The sequence below is a fragment of the Manihot esculenta genome, chromosome 5 (genome assembly GCF_001659605.2).
Source record: "Manihot esculenta cultivar AM560-2 chromosome 5, M.esculenta_v8, whole genome shotgun sequence".
Taxonomy (NCBI): Eukaryota; Viridiplantae; Streptophyta; class Magnoliopsida; order Malpighiales; family Euphorbiaceae; genus Manihot; species Manihot esculenta.
The window spans coordinates 16787501-16807907 of NC_035165.2; the positions used below are offsets into that span (position 1 = coordinate 16787501).

General features: G+C 36.6%; 1 protein-coding gene across 3 annotated transcripts; it reads right to left on the reverse strand.

Moving 5' to 3' along the window:
- Positions 1 to 8156: 8156 nt before the first annotated feature.
- Positions 8157 to 20057, reverse strand: LOC110616008 (nuclear poly(A) polymerase 1). Of its 3 annotated transcripts, none has more exons than XM_021758304.2 (13): positions 19897 to 20057; positions 19732 to 19818; positions 18977 to 19054; positions 18734 to 18841; positions 16264 to 16326; positions 16006 to 16167; positions 15317 to 15430; positions 15152 to 15214; positions 14729 to 15058; positions 14289 to 14453; positions 13215 to 14159; positions 8467 to 8543; positions 8157 to 8362 (listed from the first exon to the last, which is right to left on the reverse strand). In XM_021758304.2, the coding sequence occupies exons 6-13, from the start codon at positions 16138 to 16140 to the stop codon at positions 8317 to 8319; spliced, it is 1875 nt and encodes a 624-aa protein (XP_021613996.1). In that variant the 5' UTR covers positions 16141 to 16167; positions 16264 to 16326; positions 18734 to 18841; positions 18977 to 19054; positions 19732 to 19818; positions 19897 to 20057; the 3' UTR covers positions 8157 to 8316. The 3 variants fall into 3 exon arrangements, with proteins under 3 accessions (XP_021613996.1, XP_021613994.1, XP_021613995.1); XM_021758302.2 differs by having other exon boundaries at positions 19155 to 19818; XM_021758303.2 differs by lacking the exons at positions 8157 to 8362; positions 8467 to 8543 and adding an exon at positions 9171 to 9333 and having other exon boundaries at positions 19155 to 19818.
- Between the last annotated feature and the right edge of the window lie 350 nt (positions 20058 to 20407).

Consider the following 20407-nt stretch of genomic DNA (forward strand, 5'->3'; position numbering starts at 1 on the left):
TCCAGAAACACAGGTGTCACTCTCATCTGTGCTATAAACGCACCCGTACCAAACAACTCTAGCTGTAACCATTCCTCAATGAGCTTATAAAGCTCCATCACTACTGGTCTCCGCTCTGCTGCTATATGGGATAAACTGCCTAGTGACTTCCGGCTTAGGGCGTCTGCCACAACATTCGCCTTACCCGGATGATACTGGATCTTACAATCATAATCACTGAGCAATTCTACCCATCTTCTCTGCCTCAAATTCAGTTCTCTCTGGCTCAAGATGTACTGTAAACTCTTGTGATCAGTGAAGATCTCGCATTTAACTCCGTAGAGATAATGCCTCCACATCTTGAGTGCAAAGATAACTGCTGCCATCTCTAGGTCATGGGTGGGGTAATTCAACTCGTGCTTCTTCAACTGTCTAGAAGCATAAGCAATCACCCTATCACTCTGCATCAAAACACAACCCAATCCCACTCGAGATGCATCACAGTACACTGTGAAATCCTCGTTACTAACAGGCAGAGCTAACACTGGGGCTGATGTCAATCTCCTCTTGAGCTCCTCAAAGCTCTCTTCACACTGGTCTGACCAGATAAACTTCTGGTTCTTCTGAGTCAGTTTGGTCATAGGAGCCGCTATCTTCGAGAAGTCCTGAACGAACCTCCTGTAGTAACCTGCCAGTCCCAAAAAGCTTTTAATCTCAGTCATTGTAGTGGGTCTGGGCCAATTAGCTACAGCCTCTATCTTCTTGGGGTCTACCTCAATCCCTTCTGCTGATACCACGTGTCCCAAGAAGGAAATGCTCCGTAACCAAAATTCACACTTAGAGAACTTGGCATACAAACCATGCTCTCTCAGTGTCTGCAGTACTATCCTCAGATGCTGGGCATGCTCCTCTGCATCTCTGGAATACACTAAGATGTCATCGATAAAAACAATAACAAAGTGATCCAGATACTCGCTGAAGACTCTGTTCATGAGATCCATGAATGCTGCAGGGGCGTTAGTCAACCCGAACGGCATCACTAAGAACTCATAATGCCCATATCTGGTCCTGAAAGCTGTCTTTGGCACATCTGCCTCTCTAACCCTTAACTGATGATACCCGGATCTCAGATCTATTTTAGAGAAACAACCTGCTCCAGCTAGCTGATCAAATAGATCATCAATCCTAGGTAAAGGATACCTATTCTTGGTAGTGACCTTGTTCAACTGTCTATAGTCGATACAAAGTCTGAGGGATCCATCCTTCTTTCTGACAAAGAGCACTGGAGCACCCCAAGGTGAGGTACTAGGGCGGATGAAACCCTTATCTACCAAATCCTGCAACTGCTTTTTCAACTCTTGTAATTCTGCTGGCGCCATCCTGTAGGGAGGAATAGAGATAGGTTTGGTATCAGGCAACAATTCTATTTCAAACGCTATCTCCCTATCAGGTGGTAGTCCGGGTAAGTCGTCTGAGAACACATCTGGAAATTCTCGAACTACTGGTACTGTGGCCGGTTCCCTCACCTGACTATCTAGCTCTCTCACATGAGCTAGGTGCTCCTGACAACCCCTCCTAAGCAAACGACGAGCCTGAAGGGCTGAAATCAAACCTCTGGGTGTACCCCTCCTGTCTCCTCTGAAGACACACTCTGACCCATCCTGGTCTCTGAGACGAACTACCTTCTCTCTACAGTCCAAGGTCGCACCATGTGCAGATAACCAATCCATCCCTAGAATGACATCAAAATCTGTCAAGTCTAGAACCACAAGGTCAGCTGGAAGGCATCTACCCTCTATGAACACTAGACTGAAACGACAGACTGACACTGCCACTGATGGGTCACATTTGGGTCCACTGACCCAGAGAGGATACTCTAACTCAGACCTGATCAAACCCAGTCTCTCTATGGCTCTCGAAGCAATAAAGGAATGAGAAGCACCGGGGTCCATCAACGCATACACATCTGAACACCCAATGATGAGATTACCTGACACCACTGTGTTCGACGTGTTAGCCTCCTCCTGTGTCACAGTGAAAATCCGTGTTGGGGCTACCGGATTTCCACCTCGGGAACCTGCTGCTGAAGTAGAGGCTACCCCTCTCCCTCTACCTCTGCCACTACTCTGAGGCATGGCTGGAGCTGCTGGCTGTACTACACTGCCTGAACTCATCTGCTGGGATGGTGCAAAAGTCACCTGAGGACAATCCCGAGCAAAATGCCCTTCCTGTCCACACCTAAAACAGGCTGAAGATCCCAACTGACAAGCTCCCTTGTGTGGTCTCCCACATCGTCTACATACTGGACTGCTTGCGCTAGAGCTTAAGCCACTACCTATTCCCAGACCTGACTTGACTTTACTCCAGAACTTACTCTTTGTTCCTTTTGCTCTATCCCATCTCTTGCTACCTGAAGTTGCTGCATTGGGGGCCTTAGAACCCGAAGCCTGTGCCTTTGACTGTTTCTGAATATTGGCACTTGCTTCCATTTTTCTGGCTGCGTCCACTATCGAGTGGAAACTCTCCTTTTCTGCTGGAAGAATCAAAGAAGAATACCTGGGATGCAATCTCATAGTATATCTCCTTGCCTTCTTCTGATCAGTATTATAGGCTTGACCCACATACTGAAGCAAATCCAGGAACTTATCTGTAAACTCGTCAACACTCATCTCATCTGTCTGTCTCAACTGCTCAAATTCGATGACTTTCATCTCCCTGGAGCTATCAGGAAAAGCCCACCCTGCAAACTCATTGGCGAACTCTCCCCACGACATACTGTCAATCCTGGGCTCTATATAGTTCTTGAACCATTCTCGAGCTTTCTTACATTTCAGTGTGAACCCTGCCATCTCAATGGCTCTACTATCATCAGCTCCCAATTCACTGGTTATCATCCTAACTAATCTGAGGTATTCAAATTGATCATCTCCCGGATTGAATTTAGGAGCATCCAATTTCAAGTACTCTGTCATTTGCACCTTACCTCCAGATGAGCTAGGTTGATGTCTTTCCACAACAGGGGCTACTGGTTCTGGTTGTGGTGGTGGAGGTACTGGTTCATTTAACTCTGGGTGTGCTGCACTTGGATGGGTAGGGGAAGGTGGATACATAGGATATGGTGGGTAATAATGAGGATAAGGCATATAGGGCATGTAAGTAGGATATGGGACAAAACTCGAGAACTCCGACATACCTGCCATCGGATACCCTGGGTCCTGAGGAAAAGCTAGATAACCAAACCCTGAGATCTGAGCGCCTCCCTGCGACTCTCCCATACCTTCATCAGATCTACCTACACTCATGCTTTCATCGAGAGACTGATCAATCTCCCTGGCCTCCCTCATTTCCTCTGATCTTCCTCCTCTCACTGTACCTCTTCTGCTCTCGTCTACAGACCTTCGAGGGTCTATTGACGTACCTTCCCTACTAGATCTCTGAGACCTTGCCCTTGGCAATGCAGGAGGACGAGCATCTATTCTCTCACTATCTGGTGGGACTCCAGTCAATCGAGCTGATCGACGAATTCCTCGCATCTTACCTCTGAAAACAACACATAAGTAACTCATATCACAATAAAGCACATGAATAAATCATAGCAGCAAATAGACAGGACACAACATCCTATCCTAGTGGACATGATTTCCTATTGTGCTTGACCACTTCTAACCACTATGAGCCCAACACTCTCTCTATAGGTCCGATCATGTGAACCTAGGGCTCTGATACCAATCTGTAACGACCCCAAAATGGACCGTCACCGGCGCTAGGATTCAGGTTGGCTTAAGGCCGCCAGAACCCGTAGCAAGCCTGTTATACTCTCTGTGTAGCTGTAAATCTCATACATGATCATACATTTTCTGTAAAAAAATAAAACTCTTTTCTGAACCAAGGCGTAACCTGTGTATGCACTATCTCTGTACTCTGTACCCCTGACTAGAGCTTGCTCTAGATGGGTTAACTCATACCTGTTAAGCCTGGTTTTTTATATACTCTGTAAAACATATATACATATACAGATCATGTATATAACAAAAGATTTACACCACAAAATAACTAAGTCAAGCACAACTAGTACATCTCATTAATATTACATGTCCACTCTAAACTATTACAACTCTCTTTATTCTTCCTGTACTCTGCTGATCTCCCCTGACCACTGTACACTGAACCTGCAAGACTGGGGTTAAGGGAGTGGGATGAGCTCTATAGCCTAGTGAGTAGAACAGTAAAACATATCAATAAAAGATGATCTGATGGAATGCATCATAACACAGACAATCAACATCAAGGGTAAACCTGTCACCAAATAGTCCCAGTATCTCATACCAGGGCGTAGTCAAAGGCACCTGGATTTCCTGTCTCATATATGTATATGTGTATATAACACCTGTACTTACCATTGCCAGGGCGTAGTCAAAGGCTCCTGGACTTCTATACCTGCCAGGGCGTAGTCAAAGGCTCCTGGACTTATCTCAGTGACTATTGGATCATTCAGCATTCACCCACATCAACAAATAATTATGCAATGCAACATATTCGTGGATTCTAATGCAATCAACCTACTGCATAACCATGATGCATGAAATATGCTAAAAACATTCCATTTCTCAATTAAAAGAATTAAGTTTAGTTCCACTCACCTCTGACTATCTGGACTGACTCTGCAGGCTCTGTAAACGCTGGAGCAGTACTCACTGCTGCTCTCTCTGGTTCCTCTGGTCTGTGTAGGCACAGATAAACTCAAATGAGGGACCAAACTAGCTTATGAACAACTCTATTAAACTCCCCAAGAATCCCTTTAAACTCACTCAAACATCCAGGCAAAGCATGCAAGAGAAGGCTGGACAGGACACTTTCGGCGGCAGGTTCGGCGGCCGAAAGTCCTCTCTAGAGCCGAAACTCATGCACCTTCGGCGGCCGAATCTCAACTTTCGGCAGCCGAACCCTTTCGGGGGCAAGTTTCGGGGGCTGAAAGGCACTCCAGAGACGAAAGTCTCTAACCTTCAGCGGCACCTTCGGAGGCCGAAACTCCCCTCCAGAGCTGAAAGTCCAAAGGCTCGGGGGCAAGCTGAGGCAACCGAAGCCACCTCCTCAGCACATTCGGCGGCCGAACCATTCTTCGGCGGCCGAAGCTGGGTTCATCAAGAAGGCAGAACCTGCTCTGCCTCACGCCAAAACACACCAATCTTTCTCCAACTCAAACACCTCAACGCCTCAACATGCATACACCCAAGTATATACTCAAAGGGGTCAAAACCTACCTAAAAACCCCAACAACACAAAACATATAACACATATACAAGCTTTTCTCACAAAATCATCAAAAACTCTCTTTTAACCCTATTCATGCAACTCTCTCCCAAAACCTCATAAAACCTTCAGAAAACATAAAAACAAGGTCAGGATCTTCACTTACCTCTTGAAACCAAGAAGATGAACGATCCTAACGTGGAGTTTTGGAGCAACTCTCTTTCAAACTCTCCAAACTTCACAACTTTGTGTTTTTAGCTCAAAACCTTCAAAAACCTATAAAAATCAATCAAATCTTTGCATGAGGTAATGAAAACATGAAGAAAACTGAAGAAGGACAGGGTCTCACCTCAGAAAGTGAAAGAAACGGCAAAACTTATCCTTTCAACTGACTGAGGGCCTTTTATAGTTGGCTGGCCAGACCACCTTCGGCGGCCACACGTGAAATCGAAAACCATGCATGTTCGGCGGCCGAATGTCTCCTTCGGCGGCCGAACCTGGCTTTTCTACCTTGGTTCTTTTCTTTCAAACACTTAGTTCCATTTACCTTTAAAACATGAAAACATACTAGATTACTTTTAGAAAACCACAAATCTCACCCGTCTAAAGATTCCGACATCCTGGATTCCACCGAACGACAGGAATTTCGATGCCGGACTCTCGCCGGGTATTACAGAAATGAAAGAAAGTCATTAAAAAAAAAAAGAAAGAAAATGAAAGAGAAAAAGAAAATAAAAAAAAAAAAACTGATAAAATGAATGAATGATTAAAGGAGATAAGGTGGTATTATATTTATAAATGTAAATTATTAATAGATTTAGTAATAAATTTATAATTTATTATTAAATATTTTTAAAAATATAAATTTTTATTTCTCTAAAAATTATCGACGGATCTAAAATATATTATAAATATGTTGGTAATGGAAAAATATAAATTTTTTTAAAAAAAGTGAAAATTATACATACAATCTCATTTTAAATTTATCAATAAACTATACACATAATTTCATTTTAAATTTATCAATAAATTTACTAATAGACGACATTTATTAGTAAATTCAATATTTTTTAATTTTATTAACGAATTAAAATTTGTTAATAAATTACTAAAAAATTTTAAGTTTATTAATAAATTTTAATATCAATTATTTTATATATTTATAAATTATTAATAAAATTTAAAATTTATTAAAAATATTAATAAATTATTAATGAATTTTAAATTTATTAATGAATTTTAAATTTATCGATAAATTTTAAGTTAGTTCAAATAAATTCGAAGCAATGGAGTTTTCTTAATTTGAGCTATCGAGGACATCCACTACAACTTTGTTATCCCATTCACAGTATATTCCAGAAATTTAGCAATTTTAAGGTCAACCATAACTGTTTCCATCTCAATATTATTGATGGAGTTCCTACTAAGGATACATAGAAACTTTTCAACCAGCGCCCTATCAAATATATGAACACTCCTCCAAAGGCTAGGCGCTAGGTTCTAGACACAAATGTGTGTATTTAACTTAACATAGTTTGTAGAGGGATATTTGCTATTTGATAGTAATTGAAGACTTTTTTATGACTGTATTATGTCTTAATATATTATTCAACGTGAACTTTACGTTATTAACTTTCATGATACCAAGACGGATAAAAGTTTTAAGGGTCATAACTTTCTTTCTAAAAGTGTATGAGTTGCGTGCAAAGAGAAATAAATTTTAAACTTTTATAAATAAAAGTATTTTATGAGTAATATTTTATTAATTAATGAGTTTTATGAACTATTTAATTTTTAAAAATATAAATTTAATGAGTAATAGGTTAAATAATTTAAATTTAAAAATATTTAAATATAAATCAAATATTATTTTTATAATTAATGGATTAAATAATTTAATTTTAAAAAATAAATTTTATAGTAAATATTATATTTAATTATTATGTTATTTTAATAATATTATTTTTTTTATAAGTTATGATTATAATGGAAAGAGTTTTTTTTTATAATAAATATTATTAAAAATTAATTTTATAATAGAATAAAAATAAAATTTATATTGAAAGATATATTTATAAATATTAAAATAAAATTGTTATTAATATATTTTAATCAATAAAAAAATGAATTATAATTTAATTATAATATTTTATTATTTTTTAAATATATATTTATTTTGCAAATTTTATTTTCATTAAAATTGAATCCTTGAATAAAATTTAAAATTCAACCTCAACAAAAATTTTGAATTCGTCAGTCTCGTAACAAGGTACATTCATAAATTCTTTAATATTTTTAATTTTAAAAAATTCACTTTCATAAATTATTTTTATTATTTAGTAAGCTACTTAAAAAAAATTATTATTAAATTTCTATAATATAAAATAAATTATTAATTCATCTATCAATTTTAAAATATATATTAAAACTGTATTTAATATTTTAAAAAGTCTATTACTCAATTATTTATTAATTATATTATAAAAAATTTATAAAATATTTTAAAGTGTCCACACAGAAAATTTAATTAATAAAATTCATAAAAATCTAAAAAATTATTTAATAAATTTTTTAAAATTATAAAAATTAAAAAATAAAATATTTAATGACTAAAATTAATAAAAAAATAAAACACCAACTAGTAAATTATTCTTTTGCCATTTAGAAATCATATATTTTCCTGTTCCCTTTTACACGTCCGTCTGTTTGCCCAAAGGGAATCTGAAAGTGGCTGCTTCTCGATCAAAATCATCCAGTGATTGGCATTACAGTTTAGGGCAGAAAAGTAAAAAAATAAAATAAAATAAGATAAAAGACCAAATTATTCTAGTGATAATTAGGTCACCGGTTCAAATTCTGAATCAGCCTGGAAATTGCGTATAGGAAATTACGCTTTTCAACTAATCAAATATTTCTGGAAATGGGGAGATTCGAAAATTTAAGATTTATTAACTATAGGATGTCAATGTTACAAACGTAGGTTTTTTTTCCCTCCTTTTTAATACTGTTCTTACACAACAAACGTTGTACCCAAAAGAGAGAAAAAAGAGACAGGCATGGGCTCCAGCTTGATGGTTATCCCTCAAGCTAGGTGCTTTTGCCACTGGCTTTACTTAAAGAAGTGAAGTTCAACCTGCCAGCAAAAACAACACAGTACAAAAAGCAGTTGAGGATCAAAACATGTAACCTAACATTTAATATTCATTGGTCTTTCGGTATTACAGCTATGCAAATTACCTGATAAGCGGCTTCGGGTGTGCAACAGGTGCAGCATAAGATAACCCACCAGAAAATGGTGCCATCAGTTCATCAGGCTTCAAAATACCATACCAAAAAAACAAGACTTTCAGAAGAATTGGAAAGCTCACGTAAACCAGAGCAATATGACCAATATATATATATATAGTAAAGACAAATCGGAAATATAAAGATCAAATTTGTTACCGTTAGGCAACGATTCTTAATCTTGCATTATCTAAATAACCTACATAGAAGCAACTAAACTTGAAAGCAAAATAGAAAATATCACTAGACTTCATATTATTCAAGTATCTATTGAATCTAACATCCATGTACAAAAAGGTTAAAGTGACGATGTCACATACCATCGCAGAAGAGAGAATTCTAGAATAAGAGGCTATGATGAGCTAGACAAATAGGGTTTAGTATAACGTTCTCCTAAAAGAATATTCTGAATTGATTTGCATGCATTCTCTTACATAATATCAGTATATATCGTAGAAAGGAAAAAAACAGAATAAATTTTTATGAGAAATATACACATCCCTTTCTACCTCCTTCTCTCTCTCCCTTTCTCTCTCTCTCTCCCTTCCTGCATCATACACTGGCAACGATCCACGGGGTGGCCTCATAGCGAAAGATGAGCGGAAGCACAAAAAGAAGCCAAACACCGTCAGCAGGAGAGACGAAAGCATCTTCAATGGAGGAGCAAATGATAGCACTCAGTCAGAGGTTGGAGACAATGAACTCTGATTATAATGCTCGGTTCGAGACATTTCATAAGGAACAACGCCGCCTTCATGAACAAGTCCGCACAGAACAGTAACGTCTACACGACCAATCGAGAAATGAGCATATTAAAACCTGCAACCAGTTGAATCAGTTATTACAGGCAATGAAAGAGGGCGCTAAGTGCAAGGAAGCTGAAACGGATCTGGTTCCAATTGATTCTCGAGAATTATTACCATTGCCTCGTAGACATGGGGAAGGAGAAGTAACCCATATAGAGGTACAAGGACATGGGTATCTGAGCAGGGAAAAGGGAGTTATCGGTATTTGGAGGACAAGACCTAGAAGGATGGCTCAAAAAATGCGGCAAGTATTTTGAGGTTTATGAAGTACCAATCAATCGGAAGGTGGATTTGGTGAGCTTGTATTTGACTGAACAAGCCGAGTATTGGTTCTCTGGTTGGAAGAAAGCGAACGAAACAGGGACATGGGAAAAGTTCTCCACCGTCATTGCAGCTCGATTCAGATAAACGGTGGTAGAAGACATAGTAATCGCTTTCAAAGAGCTTTCGCAGTCGAATACGGTGGTTGAATATCAGGATGAATTCGAGAAGATGAAGTACCAAATGGAGCAATTGAATCCCCTGTTTTCAGAAGCATATTTCGTCAATAGCTTTATCAACTGTTTGAGGAATGAAATTGCAGCAATCAAGGATGTTTAAACCAGTGACGATGCTTGAGGCCGCTGAACAAGCTAGATTACAAGAGCTGGTCTTACAGGCCCCGCAAACCGGTGGCAATCGGCCCAAAATTCCTTCGCTTCAGCCCAACGTTGCTTACAATGCTGGACCAAAACTAGCCTCCGCCAACTATAACCAGCCCATCTTATCGCCAAAACCGGTCTCCTCTTATAACCCGAAATACAACCTTAATCCTCGGCAATCAGCCGTAGTTCATCCTTGTTGACCAACATAGAAGGTTCCTAATTAGGAGATTCGAATCTTTGAAATTCTAATTAGGCTTCATTTAAAGGATTTTATACTTATTGTAACTATTTCTAATTTGAATTGATTCTTTATGTATAAATACTCAAAACTTATAAAGATCAATTTAATTAGAAAAATAAAAAATTCCTCTCAATTTCTACATGGAATCAGAACCTAGATCTCATATCTGCAGCTTCGGTTTGTCGGTTTAAAATTTTTTTTACAACTTCTTGTATCTCAAATTTGTCGTCTCTAGATCACCTATTTAGGGTGAGTTGTTTGTGTCACCACCCCTACCGATCAAAATCGCGGCCGAGATCAGCCTCCTGTCCAATTCCGGCGACCGGACGAAGCGCGTGTAGCCCACATGTGCCTTCCTCTCTCTTCGCTCCAACACCACGCGCCGGCGCGTATGACCTTTTCCGACGAGATCCAACAGCTTCGCCTCTTTTCTAGCGTCGATTCGGCTTGGGCATTGCAGCGTTGGGTGATATTTTTTTGAAATGGCAATAACTTGTGTAGGTAATGTAAGGACTTCTTATAATGCTTTTGTTTCGTCTCTTGACTCTGCTTCATAAATTATTGATTCTGGTGCAAATAGACATATGACAGGCTCCTCTGAAAGCTTACTCAATTACCTTCCATGTTTACAAAAAGACACTGTCAGAATTGCAAATGGTTCTTCCACTCCTATATCTGGAACCGATTCTATTGTTTATACTCCAAATATCAAGTTATCTTCCACTCCTATATCTGGAACCGATTCTATTGTTTATACTCCAAATATCAAGTTATCATCTATTCTTCATGTTCCTTGTTAACCTGTTAATCTTTTATTTGTTAGTGCTCTTACCAAAGCACTCAACTGTAAAATTGAATTTTGTCCTGACCGTAGAGTTATTTAGGACCTTCAGTATTTAGGACCTTCAAACCGGAAGGAGGATTGGTAATGATAGACTGCACGATATTGGAAGGGAATCTAAATTTGAATTCACCTCGAGCTCTTTTTGGAAAAAATCAGGATGGCGGCATCAATAGTTGGAACACCCATCCTTCTTTGTATTAGAGAAACTTTATCCTGATTTGTTTTTCAAGGCTCAATATGGTTCTTTAGTTTGTGATGTTTGTGAGTATGCTAAGCATATAATAATCTCTTATCCCTCCAATAACAATAGGAATACGATCCCTTTTGAGACCATCCATTCTGACGTTTGGAGACTTACTCAAACGGTCTCACTATCTAGTAATCGTTGGTTTGTTACTTTTATTGATTGTTGCACTCGCATGACTTGGATTTATTTAATAAAGGCAAAAAGTTATTTGGTTTTTTGCTTTCAATTTTTTCACAAGATAATTTGTACTCAATTTGATGCTAAGACAAAAGTTTTGAGAACTGATAATAGTACAGAGTACATGGATGGCCGTTTTTCTACTTGTCTATAGTCTAATGGGATACTGCATCAAACTAGTTGTTTTACACTAGTGCTCAAAATGGTGTTGTTGAAAGAAAAAATACACCCATTAGAAGTAGCCCGATCTCTCCTTTTCACTATAAGCCTTCCAAAAATCTATTGGGGAGATGCAATCTTAGCCGCAACTTATCTCATTAATAAAATGTCTCTCAAAGCTTTTGCCTTTAAAATCTCTTTAAAGGTGCTACAAAGGAAAAATGTTTATATTGCACATATTTGTTCATACTAGGATAGGTGGAAAGCTCGATCCGAGGGCTATTGATGTAAGCACAACCAACACCACCAAAAATAATGAACCAGCATTGCCTCAAGGACCAATTACAAGGTTGAGATCCAAGAGGTTGAAGGAAGCACTTCAAGGATTTATGAAGGGATATGTTGAAACTTTGCAAGTTCATTTTGAAGTTGAAGAACAATCTGGCCATTCCAAGTCAATTAGGCCGAATATGTCATTGACGATTCAAATTTTGTATTTGTATTAACAGATTCCTCGTTACTAATTCAGTAGTGGGTAGTTATTTAGCAATTGATAATTAACCAGTAGTGGGTAGTGGCATAAATCATGGATCCATGCATAGTAGTGGGTAGTGGCATAGATCATGAGTTTTTATTTAGATTTTTATTTATTTTCTTTTTTTAATTAGACTAGGCTGCCCTAGATTATATAAAGCATTTCTTTTTCCATACTGTAGACAGACTATCACTTATTCAATACAATTGCTTTATGTGATTCTTCTTTGAGAGCTTAAGAGACGTCTTGGTTCTTGACATTGCATCATGAATAATGTTTGATACTAACTTGTATGGTTCTTATTTTTGCTACTCTTAAAATCAATCAATTATAAGTGTTCTTAATTGCATGTTAACTAAGGGTGCTGTAGATTGGAGAATTGTTTTCTGAACTAAGTTCTTTTTATTAGGGTACGTGTTGTTTCAATCTCTAATACGCTGGGGTTTCGCATCAACTATTAAATGTGTGTTTGTTGGGTACTTTCCCACACAGAAAGGTTACAAGTGTTACTACCCTCCATCTAGAAAATATAGAGAGACTGAACTTTACTTCAATACTACCCCATCACCTCTTCAGAAAGAGCACAATGAGAGAGAAGAAATGATTTCTAGTCCTATAACTCTAGAACGTTTTACTCTAGATGAGACTAATATACAAAGGGAGACTATTGGTGACCAAGTTGAACGTTTGGATAAACCAGATTTAAAGAGATACTTAAGAAGAGACAAAAACAGAAGTAGAAAAAGTCATTCACAAAAAGTATCCTAAATGGCCAAAACAGATCTTTTTCGTTAATAGCAGGTGCAAATAGTATACTGGCATTCTTATCTCAAAAACAGTACGGAAATTTTTTCTACCAACCAGAAAAAATAAATAAATAATCTTCATTCTTAAATCCTAATGGTGGAATCATAAGTGTAAGAGAACAGGACAAGCACAACATAAAAAAAGAGATATGGCACACAACAAAATAAAACCATAAAATAGATCTGCAATAGGAACCTAGTAAAGCAACAATCTAACACTTCTAGATAGAGCAGAAAAGACCTCAAGCTCCTCCAAGCCTCCACTTGGACATAAAGTAGTAGATGAATCAGCTCCATTGCTGGACATCTGTGATGGTGATGCAGCTACATTTGCCAATGATGCTGCTGCCATATTTGCTGATGTAGATTCCATTAAGCTGTCTTTTTTATTACCCCCAGAATCTTTTACCTGATTTCTATATTCAAAATCATCAAGCTCATCAAGTTCTTGCGGTAAGGTGTCGTTTGTAACATAAGGACCAGACATTATTTTCTCAATTGCCATATTCTCAGCCTCCTTAGAGAAAGGAGCATCATTGGTGGCAGAAAAATCTTTACTTTGTGGATTAAGCTCTCCATTTTGAGCAAGATTCCCTGATAAGCTTTTTGAATTATCTATGATGTCTGTTATTTTACTCTCAGTTTTTACTTCCCTTGGCTCCCCTATCACATTTGCACTTGCAAGGCCACCTCCTACTGAGACATTTCCAACAGAAGGGCTTCCCTCGTTAACTTCCCCATTCAAAGAAGAGCCAGCAGAGCTGGATCTTTTAATGGTATTTGCTACATTATCATCAATTCTCTTTCTCTTCCTCCCATCATCCAACCCATCTGAAACTCCTTTACTTTCAGATGACTTTTCACCTGAACTTCGCCTGCTATCCCAAGTTGCTTTTGATGGACGAGATGGACGAATGCCACCAGGAAAAACAAAGCTAGGTATGTTCCTCCGTTTTACATGAGTTACATGGATCTCCATTCCAACCTTCCATAAAGAATACATATTGACAGTGTGTTTAAATTCCTCAACAGTTAACCTTATATCAAAGTGCTCCCCTTCATTTACAGGAACCCCTTGTTTCCGTTGCAAACCCATAAAGTAAGAACAATGTAGAGGTCTAGATCTGTCTGTAAATTCTCCTGGATGTGGATGGCACTGAAGCATATTGTAGGTGTGCCTCTCAATCTGAGTTAGACATAAACAGCTGGGATGAGCATCAGAATACATTAGACAGAAATAGACCACTCACAGAAGAGAGCTGAAAATAGATAAATATTTTTTCCAAAGGGGAAGGGGGAGAAAAAGAAACTCCACCTTCAGTGTAAGCTGACGGAGACGGGATTCAACCCAACCTTTCCAGTTTCTTAAATCATCCTCATTTTCTGCATTAATGTCTATTTGTAGATAATTCTTATAAGCTTCAAAGAAGGAAAAAGGCTCAAAAAGGGTCTCCCAATCAGCCTTGTTTGCTTCCATAGCCTGCAAGCACCAGAAACCATGAAACTAATGCCAATGATGGCTGAATGAAATATGAAAAAATGCCTAATGAAAGACACGCTGCACAAACCAGAAACAAATTCAATAAAACCCTTTGTCCACTTTCACAAATTTCCAGAAATAAATTGATAAACAGAAGGCTCACTTGTCTACTCTCCACCATCGGGAAAAGGAAAGAAGGTAAATTTTGCTTCAAACTGTATCTCCATGTTCATTAAATTTGGATGGAGAATCTCTCATGAATCACAGAATCTTACCTCGCAAATCTCATTCCCCCTTTCAAACTCTTCTGTCATTATCCGCAAAGTGCTTGATGACACATTGTAGCTAGAATTCATGCAAGGATATGCTGGAGTAATAATAGGCATCAAATGAAACCTGTCCTTTGGATTTCTTCTAGGATCCCAAACCTGGAGGCCAAGAGATCTTTCTTCAATGGCACAGAGCATGACTGGATTTGGCCAGCGCCACTGAGTATATACCCTGAAGAACCTAGATACTAACATATTGGGTAAAGCATTGGGATACAACTGGCATATTCGAGCAACAAGTAATGCCCAATTTATACCACCAAGAAACCCTGCAACCTGAACATGAGAAGAACGGGCAACAATTCAACAAACAAGAAACAAAATGGTAACCAATAGCAAAACAATCAACAGCAGAACATAGAACAATACATTTGAATAAACGCCGCGACATTTTGCCCAAAACCTCATGCATCGCAATGTTGTTCGGAAATTCTGCACTTCAGGAAAAGAAACAATTAGAAAAAATTAAATGTGATGGAGAAAAAACAAAATGGAAAAGGGGAAAGGTTAACATATAAAGCAAAGTCAAAAAACCTTAATATTTGGCACCAAGCGCAAAATCTGATCAGTAACTCTGCAACCATTAAGACTGCGGACAGTTTGTTCATCAGCGTTTTGTAGTATCGAGTCCTGTGAAATATCTAAATCCTGTAAAAAAAAAATAATGTTCAAAATTCCAGATGAGCTATAGATTACAATATAAAAACAAAAATAAACAAGAATAAAACAAGGGTTGCATATGAATATGACATCAAACATATAAATGGAGAAAATAGGGTCTTGAAAATGAAAAGTAATAATCAGCCCAAGGAAGCATGTAGTATACACTTTAAACTCAAACATCCCACTAAACATACTCCTCAACAACCTAGGCAAGAAGCAACCATCCACATTCTTCCACAAAAGACCACCATCTCCTTTTCTCCCTTTTTTTTTTTGTTGGTTATTTCAAGCAAGAATGGTTCATGTATTATGGAAAAATAAAAAATAGCAAACACTTCAAGGAAAAGAAAAAATATATATATACATCAAGTGCACACCTAGTCCATAACTTCTGTTCTACATGTATTGTGGAAGATACAAAAACAAGTATAGCATTGATATTACATTAACAAGACAATAGTACTGAATAAGGAAACAAAGCACATCTAATAAAGAAAAAGATAATGTTTTTAACGTAAAATGCATAGAAAACAAAATATGTCAAGGTAACTAAAACTTACTTCAGGAATCACCCAAAGCGACAGCTTTGCATAAAGAAGATCTATAGAAACACCCTTAAACTTGAAGTTCATTACTGGAACATGTGCATCAGGCACAGGATGCAACTCTGTCACTTCAGGCATCTCTGAAAGCATTCTATATAGCTCACCAAAAAAATCTTCCTGCAACCAACATTAGAACAATGTTTAGTTCACCAAGCATCACAAAAGCTGAAATTAAAAATTTGCTGCACCACAAGAGGCAGAAGCTGATCGCACTTCTCGTGTTGCATGTCTAGGTCCAACGCAAAGCGTGTCTATATCTGCACCAGGGCCATGCACCTGAAATAATGGAGAGAAATATTTGAACAGAGATTCAACAAAATCAGAAATGACAGCAGTAAATATTTGAAAACACTAATCTTAGTACACAGCAGAATCAATTAAAAGTTAAATTCTTATCTTTTTTAGAGTTTATAAATCAAAAAGCCACAACAGACAGTGCAACACTTTTTTTATCAATTCAATGACAATATACTTCTAAAAAAAACATATAATTCAGATAGCCAGTTGTTTTTATCCATCCCCTTCTGTGTAATGATTACTAACCACACTGCTATTTTTATGATTTGCATAATATTTGAAGCTAGATTAAATAAACTTATATATATATATACACACATATATTTATATATTGGGTCAACAATTAAATGGGAAATTAGTTACCTAGAAACCAGCAATCCAGCATATTAACTAGGAAATAATTCAGCAAGCCCTCAACAGTCAAACTTCATACTCACCTTCTGCTCTCAGGCAGGTGAAAGAAAAAAAAAATGCAAAGTGACACTAGACCACCAATCAGTTGTCACAGGAGGAGATTTTATGAGGAAAGCAAAGAGAATAAGAGTAAAAAACATGAAGCTAACTAAACTATCACTAAAATGTTACAAAATACCAGCAGAAGCGATAAATATAATGAACCACAAAAAAGAAATCAATAAGAGCAAACTGGAGAAAAGGAAATTAAATAAAAAATTAAAGAAAAAAAGAAAAAATGTTAGTAGAATTTATATAATGGCACAACATGTTCCTTTTTCTTTCTTTCTAAGAAATAAGCAAGTGATATTTACCCTCTATTTTCAATTTTTTTTATTTCTCTCTATTTTTCATTTTGATATTATTATTTGGTAGTTCATTTCTAAAGTAGAGATCTCCATGATTCATCATGGTAGCAAATTATTACTGCAAAACCACAAACCACACTTTTGTAAGTGCGTTGTTTTAATATTTCAATTCTCCATCTGATTCATACAATTCCATTCAATTTATGCCAGCGATTCAAATCTATGGGATGAATCTAAAATTATACCTGGATCATGATGAATCTTACAATTCAATATGAATACATCAATTCTTTTTCTAAAGGGACATATGAATACATCAGTTCAGTTGATTCTTTTTCTAAAGGGACATATGAATACATCAGTTCAGTTGATTCTTTTTCTAAAGGGACATATGAATACATCAATTCGGTTGATTCTTTTTCTAAAGGGACTGTTAAACTTTATAACTTCAAAATCTAATATTTATCTCATTTTTTAATGACTATGGTTTTAATAATTAAATATTTCTTAAACTGTTTTCTTTTCCCTCTTTTTATTTTAAATATTTCCTTTTCTTAATTCTTTAACAATAGATAACATAGTTGCTAGCTTCTTAGAGCAAAATCATGCTTCTTTCATCAATTCAAGATAGACTGCCACCATCACTGGAAGCAATCAAATATTTTGATCCCCAGACATTTAATAACAGCAGAAAAAACAATATAATGTATACAAGTCCATTTAACCAGAACATCCCCTAGTATCCTACCATTTCCTAATCAACCTCTTCAGGGAAAAAAATTTAAAAAGAAAAGAAAATAAAGATGATGGTAGCAAGAAGCTTCCGCTTAAAGGACAAGTCCTGCGATTTATAAATAATTTGGGATTATAAACCATTATGCAGTTAAATTTTTCACATGCCAAAAGTGCAACCAAAAAAGTCAAAGGTGCATGGACAGCATTAACATTGACATGTTAGGTTTACATAGTATTAAAGAATGAGACCTATCCACCTACAATCCAGTGCAGAGTTCCTGGATATGATCTCAATCTCTAGCATATTTTGTATTCAATTACCTTCAAAAACAAGGATCTTCTAAATGAATGAATTACATACATCTCAAAAATATGCCAAATGGAACTTCACGTTCTTGTAGAATTCAAGAAAGAAAAAGGTAAAAAAAATAAAATAAAAATAAAACTAGGGCTTTGTTTGGTTCAAATGTATTACTTCCTGAAAAGTGATTTTCAGGAAGTAACTTAACTATAGGTGAGGGAAGAAAAACCCTTGACTTCTCGAGAAGTCAAGAAGAAATGCCTACCAAATAGAAACAATTTTCAAATTTTTTGGGAACTTCAAATTCCCTAGCTGAGTTAACCTCAGGCCCCAACCAATCAAGGCCTAAGAATATTACTTAAAAATACAAAACCAGCTGAGACCTATAGCAGAGAAGTATGACCACAGCTTAATAATTTACCCCATCCACATGCAAACAAAAAACTTCAGTACATCAGCTAGCTCAAGGTAGAGCACCAAGTGACAGCTTGCCTACCTTTTCCCCTTACTTCTAAGTAAACAAAGCATGCAGGAAAAATGAAAATTGCAAACAACCCTTGACAATGAAGCGGGAAGATTAGATGCATACCCCTAGCCGATAAGAACCAAAGGTGAAAATCTTAGCATTTGCTTCTTGCACTAGCTGGTCATTCAACCCTTTTGCTCTGCTAATTGCTTTGACCCAATTTTTCACTATCTGTTGCATTTACATTACCAATACAAAATTATACAGCAGATAGAAATTAAGAATTGCACTAATAAGTCCTCAAGAAAATATAGTAAACTTTAACATATGGAGTAATTATATAATTCCATAGAAATAAATTTCAACCTGGTCCAGTCTCCCAAGCACTTCCTCTCTACTCACAGCCTCCTCCTGACTCTCATACAATCCCACATCTTGCAGAAACTGTACATGCCCACATATATTAAAATTTAGCAAATACAGAACCACAACTTTGGTAGGTTCACAATAATGAATAACACAACGAACAAAACCACAAGTAAACCTTTTCAAGTTCACGAGTCTTTATCTCATCATACTCTGTTGGTCCACCCAAGGAAATGGGTTCTGTAATGCCAAGCCGCCCATTATTTCGGGTGCTTAATCCTGGGCTCCCCATTTGCAATTCTTTTCACAATTTTTTTATTCTGTTGTTTTTCTAAATGGTCTTTCTCTTTGCTTTTTTTTTTTTTTGCCTTTCTCTTTTTTCTTAGTTTTTGAATATGGGGATATCACGCACAATATTTACTAATGATACCTTCGACAAATATTAAAACAAAAGCAAATAAAATAGGAAAGGAAAAAAAAAACTAGGAATGAAAAAATAATCGTTGATTGTACAGTATTGGACGAAGGGAGCTACAATAATTGCGACAATAGCACAAGCAACCCCGAAACCTTTAGAAAAAAATCCGAAATCAAAGAAAGCAAACCCTAAATTCAATTGCAGTATATATAATATAACTTTAACAACAGAATACAACAGAATTTAGGGCCTCCGGAACGGGGAAGAAAACCCTAACCCTAATTTAATTGAAAAAACAGAGCTCAAATATACACGGATCATGTGGCGAAACGAGCACCTCCACTTAATTAAAAATTCTGTTCCTTGTCTGGTGAAATATCTCCGACCACGGCGATCAATTAATCCTCATAGCTTCAAAAGGAACCTGAAACCGATCACCACTATGAGATTAAAAACCTATAGATGAGAAACACAAACAAACAGAGCAAGGGATAGCGCTTACTCTAGAGGAGACACAAGGAGAGAAATAGGGCGTGCTAGTTGACGATGATAATAAGAGAGTAGAAGTTTCTCCTCTCTTCTGTCCGCTACTCTTCAAGTATTCGCGAGCTGTGAATATTAATAACCCATGTCCGCTATGATCTTTTATTCGTCCCATATAATGTCTAAGTTAATTTAGAGCATAGTTCCTGAGGTTCTATAGAGCACACAATTTAGTCCATATTTATTTAATAATAAATAATTTAATTTTTAAATTTTTATTTTATATAAAAATTATTATTAAATTTTTAAATTTTTTTAAAAAAATTAACTAATTATTCTTTATAATTTTTAAAAATAATTAACATATCTTCTACTATTTTAAAAATATAAATATTTAATCCTCCTATTAGAAATTAGAAATGGCTAACAAATTTCATTTATCTTGTGCGATTTTATCATTTTCTCCGCTATTTTGCTTATTTTCTCTCTATTATCAAATAACACATCGTCCTTAATGGCCATCCATTTAT

What these genes read in the sequence shown, in the direction of transcription:
- LOC110616008 (XM_021758302.2), bottom strand. Translation starts at nt 19,268, where the DNA reads ATGGGGAGCCCAGGATTAAGCACCCGAAATAATGGGCGGCTTGGCATT. An exon ending in CGCTTTGGGTGATTCCTGAA is followed by an intron (nt 15,431 to 16,005) that starts GTAAGTTTTAGT and finishes TTTTTTTTACAG; the next exon opens with GATTTAGATATTTCACAGGA. An exon ending in CACCCGAAGCCGCTTATCAG is followed by an intron (nt 8,363 to 8,466) that starts GTAATTTGCATA and finishes TTTTGCTGGCAG; the next exon opens with GTTGAACTTCACTTCTTTAA.